The sequence below is a fragment of the Heterocephalus glaber genome, unplaced genomic scaffold (assembly GCF_053883595.1).
Source record: "Heterocephalus glaber isolate CG9 unplaced genomic scaffold, H.glaber_assembly_v1.0 deba00000331, whole genome shotgun sequence".
Lineage (NCBI taxonomy): Eukaryota > Metazoa > Chordata > Mammalia > Rodentia > Bathyergidae > Heterocephalus > Heterocephalus glaber.
Genome location: NW_028258142.1, coordinates 27,022,050 through 27,035,882, shown reverse-complemented (window position 1 = coordinate 27,035,882; position 13,833 = coordinate 27,022,050). Strand labels below are relative to the sequence as shown.

Here is a 13,833-nt window from a genome sequence, read left to right as displayed (position 1 = left end):
GTTCTTTGAATGGGTAGTTCTTAGTTTGGCATTATAAACCTGCCCAGTGTTGTTCAAGACTTTTAATAAAAGAAAAGAAAACTCTCCTTAAAAGGTAAAAGTTAGTCATTTGATTTTTACATAAATCTGGCAATTCTTTTGAATGGGAGGGAGGAACGCAAACAAAAAGCCCCATGTTACTGCAAAGGTCACGCAGCTCTCTGGTGGCTGTTAGCCCCGGCCAGCCTCATTCCCGCTTGTAGCTTGCGAGTACTATTACAAGCGTTTGCTTTGGAAAGCTGTGTGCTTTCTTGGTGGATGCGCTTCTCTGATCATGAGTTCGTCCTCAAGACCCCAAGAAGAAGTAAAAGTTACTATCTTTGTGTCTTGAGAAGACAGCAAATCTTAGAGAAGCAATGGGTCCCAAGGCAATTTTAATGTGTGAGCCTGAGTTTGGCCCAGTCACTAGTCCAATGATCATTTAATTATAGTCATCCTGTAATTATTATACACTTGTGTTCAAAGTCATGAGGAGAGAGGCACTGTGTACTTTGGATTAGTGACATTTGTGATATGTGGTTTATCTCCCAAAAAGCTATTCAAAAAGTATACATGAGGAGAGATGGAGAAAGGAGAGTGAAAGGTACTTTTTCTTCTTGTTTTTTAATTTATCTGTGTGGTACATAGTAAATAAATTCACCTTGGGGGAACATATACCTAGTCATATTGCAGCTTGAGCCTTTCACTTCTCCTTCTCCTCCCCAACCCACCTATCTCTTCCAATCCTCAGATCCCCTTCACATCTTTTCAAGGAACCAAGTCTTGAATTCCTTGATTCTTTGTATTGTTTTTCCAGTCCCATTTTCACTAATTTCTACTTTGATCTTTGTAATTTCTTTCCTTCTATTAGTTTCAGATTTGGATTGTTCTTGTCTTCCTATGACCTTGAGATGCATCTCTAGGTTATATGTTTGGGATTGCTTTATTCTTTTTAGGTGTGCAGCTATAAACTTCCCTCTTAGATCTGCTTTAATTGTGTCTCATAGGTTTTGGTATGTTGTGTTTCCATTGTCATTTGATTCCAGGAATTTTATTATTTGTCTTCTGATTTCTTCTGAGACCCATTGATTATTCAATAATGTATTAGTTAATCTCAATGTTAGCATAGTTTCTCTGGTTTGTTTTGCTGCTGATTTCTAGCTTTGTATCACTGTGTTCCAATAAAATTCTATTATAATCTGAGAGGGGATTATTTCAATTATGTTGCATTTAATTAAGCGTGCTTTGTGGCATAAAATATGTCTATTTTGGAAATTTTTCATATACTCTTGAGAAAAATGTGTATTCTGGTTTTGCTAAATGAAAAACTCATAGATATATTTAAAGTCCATTTGTTCAATGGTGTGATTTAACCCTGATGTTTCTTTGTTAATTCATTTTCTCTGGGTCACCTGTAGAATTGTGAGAGTGTGGTATTGAAGTGCCCCACTGATTGTGCTGTTTTCTATCTGTCTTTTGAAATCCAGTTTTGTTTTGTTTTGTTTATGAATTGTAGTCATGGTAAACCTTGCAAGTATTGGGACAGAGAAAGACATCTGCCTATGGCAAAGATAAACTGGAAACATGTTGACACTCGTGTGGAGGAAAACTCCTGTTTGAGTCATCTTCATTCCTCAGTAAGTTAAAGATGATATATCCTAAGCCAGGTGCCTACCAGAAGCAGATATAAATTATTACTGAATAAAGATAATTCTTCCATGATTCTCAAATTATTTCTATAATTTTTCATGAAACAAATGAGTATCGTAACAAAAATTATTGGGCATGTAAGAAGATCATATATATGAAAAATAAGATAAAGGATATATACACCAATACAGATCACATAAATAAATATTATAGAATTTTAAGACATGGACTTAAAAACTTACATGATTAATATGTTCAGAAAATTAAAGTTAAGAGGTGTATGTGGTAGAAACTTGAAACTCTATTTCTTATTCTAAAACTTAAAAATGAAATAATTGATATTACAAACTTAATGGACGGTTTCATTAGCAATACATACAGTTAATGCATCAGGAAAAAAAGACTGAACCACAAAATGACAAAAGGGTGAGGGAATAGTGTAATTCTCAATGAACTTGATTGAAATCTGTCTAAGAAAAGGAGAGAGAGAATAGGCAGAAAAGATATTTGAAAATGCAATATTTCTTTTTTTCTTCAAACTAATAATAGACATTAAGCCAAATATTCAGGAAGCATTTATATATAAAACAATGAAATCTAAGTATCAAATGTATTAGTCAGTTGCCATTACTACAAAAAATATTTGAGGTAAATTGACTTATAAAGAGAAAAATTCTATTTTGGCTTATGGTTTCAGAGGCTCCAGTCCCTAATCAGCTGGCCCTACCGTTTGGGGGCCTGTGGCAAGGCAACACATCTTGGTAGGTGTGCATGGAGAAACAAAGTCACCATTTCATGGCCAGGACACAAAAAAGAAAGGCAGAAGTAGTACTGGGGGTCCCACTTTCCTCTTCAAAGCCATGTCCCCAGTGACACCAACAAAGCCTACTGCATCCCAGCTCTTACAGTTTCCACCACCTTCAGCAGCACCAACTAGGGACCATGCCTTTAACACATGGGCCTTTGAGTACATTCCAGGCCCAACCCAGAGCACTAATAAAACTCTACCACTTAGGCATTTCACACTTAAACTCCAAGAAACCAAAGACAAGATAAAAATCTTTAAAACAGCCAGAGTAAAAACTACATTTCCTTCAAGGCAAGAACAACAGATTGACAATTTTCTGGTCACAAGGAAAACTTTTCAGCTAACATTTTATGGACAGAATAAGATAACCTCCAAGTGTATGAAACATTCTTGCTCTTGTTCTTTTAGTTTCCTTTCTCTTTCCTTCTGTTTCTGAATAATTCAGTCCTATAATCCATTAGGTGGGACAGAACAAAGCATGAATTTTCTCTGAAAGTGAGAGAGGCTTTGAGAGGCAGAAGAGCACAAGGCAGACCTGACGGGGGAGAGCGCCTCCCACTGGATTTTGTACCTTGAATGAACGGGACATCTTTGTCACTGGAGGAGTTCCACCAGAGATAGCACCATGGTTACACACAGGGAGAATTAGTCAAACAAATTAATTAAATAAACAAATAAGAGTCCGGTTTTTCTCCATTGAAAATGGGTATATGGGCCGGGGATTTAGCTCAGTGGTTTCACTGCCTGCCTTGCAGCGCAAGATCCCGAGTTCGATCTCTGGTACCAAAAGAAAAAAGAAAGAAAAGCAAATGGGTATACATAATTTATGATATGGGACATGGAAGAAAAGTAGAAACAGAATAGCCTTTAAAATAAATGATATTGGATCTGTTGGATATCCACAAGGAAAGTAAATGAATGGTGATCAGTGCCTAACACTACACAAAACGCTATTCCATTTGGATTGACGATCTAAATGTAAAAAGCAAAATAATACATTTGTCATGACATTACTTAGTAAAAATATGCATAATTTTTGAGTCACAAATACAGGACACAAATAGCATTCATAGAATAGAAAGATATTTGCAACTCATCTAGTTGACCAAGGGCACATGCATAAGTATATAAGAAGAACTATAAATCAATAAGAAAAACACAGGCAACCAATTCAAAAATAGCCAAAAGATTTACATAAGCCCTTCAAAACAGAGGATAACCAAATCTATAGTAAATAGATTAAAACACATCAACCTCGAGTCACCCAATAAATGAAGTTGAAATCATCATGAAATACTATATCACATTCATCAGAACAGCTAAGGTTGAAAGAGCTGCAAAAGCTGTGCTGGTGAGAATATGCTGTAACCAGGAGTCTCAAAATGCTGATGGACATGTAGAGAGTTAACGATCCTCTTGCAAATTGTTTAGAAGTATCCCCTCACTTTGAGCATTCTCTTACCCTGTGATTCAGCAAGCAATTCTAGTCAAAGCCTAATATGCAACATACATACCAAGAGATATGTACAATATTACACAAAACAGCAATTATTGTAATATTCCAAACTGAAAACCCAAATGTCTACCCACAAAATAATGGGTAAATAAATTACCATATGGTAATAAAATGAAAGTGAAGGATCCATTGATATAAGCAAAACCATACATGAATCTCACAAATAGAAGATCAAGACACAAAAGAGCATAGGACGTTTACTTTCATTCCTACTATGTTCACAATCAAACAAAATAATGGCATTAGAAATCACAATACTGTTTATTTGGGTAAAAAAAAGTAGTTGATGAGGGTGCACGGGAGATTTGTAAAGTACTGGTAATGCTCAGTTTCTTGATTTCAGTATGGATGTGTTCATTTTGTGATAATTCTAGGTGTTAAGTTATGGTTTGTATGTTTTCTGCACTCACGTTTTACATTAAATAAAAGTATATACTAAATGGAACAGATTAACATGAAAAAGTAAAAATGAATAGAGTATAGTTCAAGTTCTAAAACTTTCTAAGTTTAGTAATAAAAGCTTGTAATTGTCACTATTTTTATTTATTGAACAAATATCCATTATTTATGAAAGATCATGCACAAAAGGTGGCTAATAAGCCCCTAACTTCAGGAAGTTTGCCCAGCATAGCTTTCCAATGGTGCATTTATGTAGTTATTTAATCAGTCTCTATTGTGTACTTGCAATATATTAAACTATGATAATTTTCTATCTCTTAAATAAACAACAAACTTGTATTTATTTATGCAATGGATTTACTTCAAAACATCACTCACCCTGATTAGAAGCAGAGATACAGAAGAATAGAAAAGAGTAAAAGCTATGAGCTCTTTAACAGAAAAAGTGCATAAATAATATATTTAATGTATAATATAAATACCCCCAATTGAAAACAAAATGCCAAAGGAAATAAATAGAATTAAACTGTTTAATACAGTTTTAGTACATTAACTGCATATAATACCAGGAAACTGAATAGCAAAATGGGGGAAAGTACTTCAGTAAGATTGTCTCAGAAAGACAGAAAAAACATTTCTAATTAGTATAGTGACTATGGAAATATTTGTCTTAAGTTACTTGCAAATACATTTTTTCTTTTTAGAGAGATACATTAATTTAAGGAAGGGAAAAGGGAAAAAATGAGAAAAGAAGGAAAAAATAGAAACAAAGATTTTGTAAATAAGAGGGGTTGAAGGGAGGGGATTGGGAGAAAAAGGGGAATCAAGATATATCATGTACAGGTTCAAATTCCCTTTGATGAACGCAATCATTATGTATACTGAAATTGTACCATTAAAACTAATTTTTACAGAAGAAATACTAGTATATATTCATTGTATAAATTAATGGGTTTCACTGTGACCTTTCCATACATGCATAGATCAAGCTTTAATCATACCCATCTTCTTTCCCTCTCCATCTAACCTTTCCTCCTGGTCCCTTTCTCCTTTCCTAACAGTCCCTATTCTAATTTTAAGGTGATTTTTTTGTTGTTTTATTGTTATTATTTTGTGTTGATGATGGTGCTTTTGTTTATGCTTAGGGTTTTTTGTTTGTTTGTTTGATTGGTTGCTTGGTTTTGGTTTCCCACATATGAAAGAAAACATGTGATACCTATCTTTCTGTGTCTGGTTTATTTCACTTTGGAATTAGCCAAGGTGTTCATCAACAGATAAATGGATAAAGAAAATATAGTACTACATAGACACAATAAAATATTATTCAGACATAAAAATGACACCATGACATTTTGCAGGAAAAATGGATGGAGCAGGAAGTCTTTTTTCCTTTTCGTTAAGGAAAGAACTTTTGCTCTTCCTGCCAACCATGTGCTTATGTACTTTCTGCAGTTTTTTTTGTTTGTTTGTTTTGTTTTTTGCTTATGTACTTGCCTATTTGTTACCCAGCCACTCTTTGTTTATGAGTGGAATTAACATCAAAAATGACAGTTATATTTCCTAACGCTTAAGAAAGTGTTAACTGATTTGTATCAATCTCATCACACTATTCAAAAAATATAAAATGTCACAATGGCCTTCTGATTTTAACACTTCAACAAGTGCTAATTAGACCTGGGTTCATGCTTTTTGAAAAGCTGGGGATTCTGACACATCCTTGATGACTCTGATTCAGTAGGTGAAGAGGGGAATGAACTAAATCAATATTATTTCAACTTGTCAACTACCAAGAATGCAGCAGTATCTATCATGAAATTTTAGCAGCATATGCTGTTGATACCTTGTGGTTGCTGTGGCTAATAGGCTCATTTGAATGGGCAGTGGAAGTGCTGCTGGTGTTTTGATAGTAAATTGTGCAGACGTGTTTGCATACTCTCTTAACAAATAAATGATGGTTTCTGGAGATTATAAGTTTAGCTGATGTTGTATTGTTGAGTCTCTTGAGCTAACATGTGCTGATTTTATTTTCAGTGGAGATGATGGCAAGAGTGAGTACAGATGATGTCCTAATCGTATCAGAGTACAGAACAGATTCAATCACTGGAGTAGTAGCAATTGGAGGGATGTGAATACAGTTGAGGACCAGGTATTAGTGTCTTATGATTCTGTTAAAGAGATAGTTTGTGGTTTCATTAGTAGTGGGAGTAATTCATGTTTCAGATAAAATTAGGTGATTTATTGGTAGCTTAAACTACAATGGGAGATATAGCCATTGTGTATACAAATGAATTGTTATTATAGTCTCATGACAGGAGCTTGAGTAAAAGTTGTGATGCTCATAGACTTGAGTAATATGATCCTAGTAGTTACGGCTATGAGCACAACTGAAGAGATAATTGTAGCTGTGGTAGTATTCTGTTGAAGGACCAAAGCTTGAAGTTACAGTGGTAGGTTCAGATTACAAGATGGTGTTCACAACTGGGCTGGCAGTTGTAGATGAAGATCTACCAGTAGTTATGGAAAGAGTATGGTCAGTTAAAGTAGCATGTGCTGTTGTGGTAGCTTATTTAAGGTGGTAAGTAGTGTTACATATAATGAACACACATTAAGAGCAGATTCAGCAAGAGATGAGTCCATGTCGTGCTGAAGTTCAGCTAAAACACTGCAAGTATTTCTGTGGTTTTGGTTACCTAAAAGCATTGCCTGTTGCTGTGATAATTAGTTCTATAGAAGCAATAGACTGCTTATACCTGTAGCCTAAATGAAATACTGATTGTGTTTGTTATGATATAAACTATAGTTCCAAGTGCTACTGTTTTGATGGGTTTAAGTTAAACAAAGATAGTGGATGTAGGCTCAATAGAGCCGCTAGCATTGATTGTGCTGGAAAACAGTTCAGGTAGAATGGTAGTAGCCATTGAGTGTGGGTTCAGTTGAATCAGTAACGGTGCCCTTTGTAATGGGAGACTTAGTGAGAGTGCTGGCAGTCATTACAGTGATCAGTTTAGGTAAGTGGCAGGTGCTGTTGCAGTTGTAGTAGAAGACAATGTTCTCATGGCTTCAAAAGTCTACTTACAGTTGAAGCAGTGTGGAGCTCAGGGAGAGTGGTGAATGTTATTATAAAGGTGGGTTAAATGGAGGCAGTACATGTGGACAATGTGGTTGTACGTTCAATAGAAATGGCAGGAGTACTAGTAGGTGCCTCAGTTAAAGTGACAGCCACTATCAAAGTAGTGAGTTGAGAAGACACACTAATTATAGCCAATGTGGTTATAAGGTCAGTGAGTTCCAGCAGTACTACTACATGCTTCAGTGGAAGTGGCAGCTGCTGCTGTACTGGGTATTTGAGTTGAGGCAGTAGCGGTAGCTGATGTGATTGTAGGTGCAATGGAAGTTCTGACAGGGGTAGTAGATGAGTTCAGTTGCAGTGGTAGTTGCTGTTGTGGATGGTTGAGTTGAGGCAATAGTGGGAGCTGATATGGTTGTAAGTTCAGTGCAAGTTACATCAGTAGTGGAAAGTGGTTAAGTTGAAATGAGGGCTGCTGTTGTAGTAGAAATTTGAGTTGACACAGCAGAGGTGGTTGACATAGTTGCAGGTACAGTGAATGTACCAGCAGTCATAGTAGTAGGTGGTTCAGTTGAAGTGGTGGCTGCTGTTGTAGTGGATGTTGGGGTAGATGCAGTGGTTGTAGCCACAGTGGTGGTAGGGATAGTGGATGTTCCAGAAGTAGTAGTAGGTGGTTCATTTGAAGTGGGGGCTGCTATTCCAGTGGGTGTTTGTGTAGATGCAGTGGTTGTAGCCACGGTGGTGGTAGGGATAGTGGGTGTTCCAGAAATAGTAATAGTAGGTGGTTCAGTTCAAGTGGAGGCTGCTGTTGTAATGGATTCTTGAGAAGATTCAGTGGTTGTAGCCAAGGTGGGTCCAGTGGAAGATCCAGAAATAGTAGTAGGTGGATAAGTAGTAGAAGGTAGTTCTGTGGATGTCAGGGTTGCAGTTTTAGTTGGTGTTTGAGTTGAGGCAGTAATGGTGGCTGATGTGGTTGGAAGAACAGTGGGAATTCCAGCAATAGTAGTAAGTGGTTCAGTTGAAGTGGGGGCTGTTGTTGCAGTAGATGTTTCAGTTGAGACAGTAGTTTTGTCTGATATGGTTGGAAGAATAGTGGAAGTTCCAACAGTAGTAGGTGATTCAGTTGAAGTGGGGGCTGCTGTTGTAGTGGATGTTTGAGGTGAGGCAGTAGTGATGGCTGATATGGATAGAAAAACAGTGGAAATTCCAACAGTAGTAGTAGGTGGTGGTTCAGTTGAAGAGGGAGATGCTGTTGTAGTGGCTGTTTGAGTAGATGCTGGTGGCTAATGTGCTTGTAAGTGCAGTGGATGTGCTAGCAGAAGTAGTAGGTAGTTCTGTTGAAGTAGATGCTGTTATTGCAGTGTATGTTTGAATTGGGGATATACTTATTTCTGATTTTGTTGTAAGGACAGTAGAACTTTCAACAGTATTAGCAGGTGGTTCTATTGAAGTGCTAGTGTAGTGAATGTTTCAGTTGAGGGAGCAGTGGTCACTGATGTGATTGTGACTTGAGTGGAAATACTAGTAGTAGTGGCAGCTGATTCAGTTGAAGTAGGGGTCGCTGTTGCAGTGGCTGTTTGAATGGAGACTGTACTGGTGCCAGATGTGGTTGTAGGTTCACTGGACATGCTAGTAGTAATTTTTTTGATTCAGCTGTTGTAGCTGCTGTTGGAGTGGTAAGCTCAGTGGGTTCCGTAGTGATAGTATATATGGTTGTAGGTTGAGTGGAAGTACTTGCAGTTGTAGTAGCTGTTACAGTTGAAGTGATGTCTGCTGTTGTAGTGGTCAGTTGAGTGGTGGCAGGTCTAGGAGACAGTGTGGTTATAGCTTCAGTGCCCATAGTAGTAGTAAGTTCAGTTAAGGTACTGGCTGCAGTGGTAGTGGTGGATACAATGAAAGCATTAGTCATGGCTAGTGTGTTTGTATCCTCAGTGGAAGTGGTGGCAGTCATTGTGGTAGTTTGTTCAGTCGAAGTTACCATTGCTGTTGTAATGGTGGGTTCAGTAAAAGTGATAGTAGTGGCCATTGTGGATATACTCTCTGTGGAACTCCCTGAATTAGTGGCAGTTGTTGCTCCATTTGAAGTGATGGCAGATGTTTTTGTGGTTTCAGTTGAAGCACTGGTGATTGTATTTGTGCTCCAACGTGCTGTTGAACTACTAGCAGTGGTTGTTGTGATTATAAGCTGAATTGAAGTGGAAGTTGTGGTAGATTCTATTATAGTAGTGGTAAATGTAAGTTTAGAACTTGTAGATGAGGTTGTTTGAGTTGTAGAAGGAGTCCCTTGGCTTTCAGGAAGTTTTATAACAATAACATCATTATTTTTCACATTAGCCACCAAGGACACTATGAGTACTCCAATTGCTGTTGTTATCACACCAGCTGAAAGGCAAACCAGAAACATTTTCCGCAGAGACCAGTCACTGGTGAAATTTTGTGCTACCTGGAAAGGATTTTAACAAAATTACTGAGGATGAAAAGAAATTTCAAAGAAAATCAATCCTATTGTTCATTCTTTGTGCATTAGGTTGCTTCTAATTGTTTTATGCTTTTAAATATTATGTTTGATCTGTTTTATATTGATTTTATACAGTATAAGGTAAGGCTTGAGTTTCATTTTTTGGCATGTAGATATCCAGTTGTGCCAGAACTTTTTGTTTTGTTTTGTTTTGCTTTGCTTTTTACGAAAGCATTTCATTATGTAGTTCAGGCTGCCCTTGAACTCACTGTGTAACCTAGGCTGGCCCCAAACTCCTGACGATCCTCCTGCCTCAACTTCCCAAGTGCTGAGATTACAGGTGTGCACCACCACACTCAGCTTTCCCACAACTGTTAATTGAGACTCATTGAGCTTTCAATGGAGTTTTATATCTCCTGGAAATCTTTTGTATCTGCTTTATGTATTCCATTTGTTGCCTTTGTTGAGATTCCATCATGTTCCTTAGTTCCTCTATTTTTTTTACCTGTGTCTTCTCTAGATTTATTAATCATGTCTCACACTATGGGCACAATCTCTGCTGTTATCTGAGAAATTATTTCTGGTTTAATTTTTCCCAGGTGCTCTTTTGTTGCCAGTTCAGGGAGTCCAGGTGGTTGCGTATCAGAGTGGTCCACCTCTTTTCCCTTTGTGGCTGCTTTCGGTGATCTGGAAGTCTGGTTTTCGGACTTGTGTACATGTCTTCTCATTTTCATGAGGTGTAGGGGGGGATTGCTGGTGCCCGCACAGCTCACCTCCTGTGCACTGGGGGAGGGGGTGGTACTTCCGCATTAAAAAAACATGTTTTATTTATCCAGTCTCCAGCTGATGGGCAATTGGGCTGCTCTCAACTTTTAGTTATTACACATTGTGCTGCTATGAACATGGGTGCACATATATTACTGTCGTATGATTCTTTTCCTTCTTTGGGGAAGATACTCAGCAGGGGAATAGCTGGGTCAAATGAGACTTCCAGTCCTAGTTCTTTGAGGTATCTCCATACTGATTTCCACAGTGGTTGCACCAGTCAACACTCCCACCAGCAGTGGAGCAGGGTTCCTCTTTCCCCACAGCCCAGCCAGCATTTGTTATTGGTTGATTTCATGATAGCAGCCCTCCTTTCTAGGATGAGATGGAATCTCAGTGTTGTTTTCATCTGCATCTCTCGAATAACCAGTGATGTTGAATATTTTTTCATATATTTAGTTGCTATTTCTACTTCTTTGTCTGCAAAATGTCTGCTTGTTTCAGATGCCCATTTTTAGATTGGGTCTTTAAATTTAGCAGGTCTAATTTGTTTCAGTTCTTTATAGATTCTAGATAGTAGACCTTTGTCTGAGGAACAACAGGTGGAAATTTTTTTTGACATTGTGGGTTGTCTCTTCACTCTGTTGGTGGTTTCTCTTGCTGTGCAGCAGCCTTTTAATAAGAAGAGATTCCCCTTGTTGATTGCTTGTGCTAGTTCATGGGCAACTGAGGTTTTTTTCATAAAGTCTTTTCCTATGCCAAAATCTTCGAGAATTCTACCTAACCTCTGTTCTAGCTGGTTCAGCGTTTCTGTTTTAATATGTAGATCTTTAATCAGTTTTGATTTTAGTTTAGTTCATGGTGAGAGATATAGGTCTAGTTTTAATCTTTGGCAAGATGAAACCCAATTTTTCCAGCACCATTTATTAAAGAGGGTGCTTGGCTCCTTTGTTGAGGATGAGATGGCTGAGTGTGTCTGCAGTTGTTTCTGCATCTTTTAATCTGTTCCACTGGTCCTCAGGTCTGTTTCTTTGCCAGTACCATGCTGGGTTTTTTTCACAGTAGCTTTGTAATATAGTTTCAAGTTAGGGGTTGTGATGCCCTCTGCCATGTCTCTGTTGCCTAGAATTGCTTTCCTATTCTAGGTCTCTTCTTGTTCCAAATGAATTTTTGGATTGTTTTCTCAAGGTCCGTGAAGTATCCTGCTGGGATTTCAATTGGGATTGTATGGAATCTATATAGAAGTTTTGGAAGTATGGCCATTTTCACTATGTTGATTTTTCCTACCCAGGAGCAAGGGATGTCTTTCCATTTTCTGATGTTATTTTCAATCTCTCTTTTCAGAGTGCTATAGTTTTCAGAGAAGAGATCTTTGATTTCTTTTGTTAGGTTGATTCCTAGGTATTTCAGTTTTTTGGATGTTATTGTGAAAGGAATTGTCTGCCCTATTTCTCTCTCAGTGAATCTGTTGTTCATGTAGAGGAAAGCTATTGATTTTTGTGTGTTGACCTTGTATCCAGCTACTTTGCTGAATTTGATTATTAAGTCTAGGAGACTTTTGGTGGAGTTCTTGGGGTCTTCTATATAGAGTATCATGTTATCTGCAAATAATGACAATTTGACTTCTTCATTTCCTATCTTTATTCTTTTTATTTCTTTCTCTTATCTAATTGCTGTTGCTAATGTTTCCAAAACTGTATTGAACAGGAGTGGCAATAGTGGACATCCTTGTCTTGTTCCTGATTTTAGCGTGAAAGTTTTCAATTTTTGACCATTTAGTATGATATTGGCTGTTGGTTTTTCATAGATGACTTTTATCAGATTGAGGTAGAGACTGTATATTCCAATTTTTTGTAGGGTTTTTATCATTAATGCATGTTGGATTTTTGTCAAATGCTTTTTCTGCACTATTGAGATGATCATATGGTTTTTGTCCTTGGCTCTATTGATATAGTGTATTACATTGATTGATTTGTGTATGTTGAACCATCCCTGCATCCCTGGGATGGATCCCACTTGATCAGGGTGTATGATCTTCTTGATGATCTTCTGCATTCTATTTGCCAGTATCTTATTAAGGATTTTTGCAACTATGTTCATTAGTGAGATAGGCCTATAGTTCTCTTTTCTGGTTGGGTCTTTCTCTGCTTTGGGGACCAAGGTGATGCTTGCTTCCAGGAATGAATTCGGGAGTATTGCTTCCCTTTCAATTTTATTGAAGAGTTTAAGCAGTAGTGGCAGTAATTCCTCTCTAAATGTCTTGTGGAATTCAGCAGTGAAACTATCAAGACCTGGGCTTTTCTTAGTTGGTAAGTTTTTAATTACATTTTCAATTTCATTGATTGATATTGGGTTGTTTGGAATTTTTAGATCTTCTTTATTCAACTTTGGTAATTCAAACATATCTAGGCATCTGTCCATTTCTCCTGTGTTTTCCATCTTATTGGCATATAGGGTCTAGAAGTAAGTATTGATGATCCTCTGGATTTCTGCTGGGTCCATTTTAGTTTCATCCTTTTCCTTAATAATTCCATAGATTTGGGCCTTTTCTTTCCTTTTTCTGATAAGGTTGGCTAAGGGTTTGTCAATTTTGTTTATTCTCTTTGAAGAACCAAGCCTTGGCTTCACTGATTTTTTTGTATCATTCTCTTAGTCTCCACTGCATTGATTTATGCTCTTATCTTTATAATTTGCTCCCTTGTATGTGCTTTGGGTTTGTCCTGATCTTCTTTTTCTAGAAGCTTGAGGTTCAGCATGAGGTTGTTTAATTGGGCATGCTCTGTTTTCCTAATATGAGTATTCACTGCTGTGTATTTCCCTCATAAGACTGGTGAATAAATGAAATATCCTAGGTTAATGAACAGAAAAGAAAAATATAAATTATTTGGCTGATTATTCTCTTTAATAAATGAATTTTTCATTTAAAAAGGATATGAATACATCTCATTTATTTGATTAATATTGAAGTAGCATGGTTATTTTTGAAATATCAATATGCTCTCCACCAATATGCTCAATTTTACTGAACACTACTATAGAGAAATCAGGCATACTCAAGGGGTGTCAAACATGGTTCTTGCCTTCTGGAAGTTAGTAAATTGAAAAGTCAAATTATATGCCTAAAGATGTAATGTTCAATAGAGGAAATAAAT

General features: G+C 37.1%; 2 protein-coding genes across 5 annotated transcripts in view; one reads left to right on the top strand and one right to left on the bottom strand.

Annotated features, from left to right (window-relative positions):
- Rab27b (RAB27B, member RAS oncogene family) overlaps positions 1 to 13,833 on the top strand; it is a 190,351-nt gene that overhangs the window by 33,010 nt on the left and 143,508 nt on the right. Inside the window, exon 1 of one of the 4 annotated variants that reach the window (XM_087192397.1) lies at positions 1,531 to 1,655. The exons of the other annotated variants lie outside the window; for them this stretch is intronic. The gene's annotated coding sequence lies outside the window, so the exon portion shown is untranslated. Of the gene's footprint in view, positions 1 to 1,530; positions 1,656 to 13,833 lie in introns of those variants that run through there. 4 annotated transcript variants of the gene reach the window in all.
- The window catches only part of LOC147830068 (uncharacterized), an 87,443-nt gene continuing 81,859 nt past the window's right edge, over positions 8,250 to 13,833 (bottom strand). Inside the window, exons 2-3 of the mRNA XM_087190781.1 lie at positions 8,981 to 9,901; positions 8,250 to 8,741 (exon numbers count right to left, since the gene is read on the bottom strand). Of these exons, the coding sequence (XP_087046907.1) occupies positions 8,250 to 8,741; positions 8,981 to 9,901 (1,413 nt within the window). The remainder of the gene's footprint in view (positions 8,742 to 8,980; positions 9,902 to 13,833) is intronic.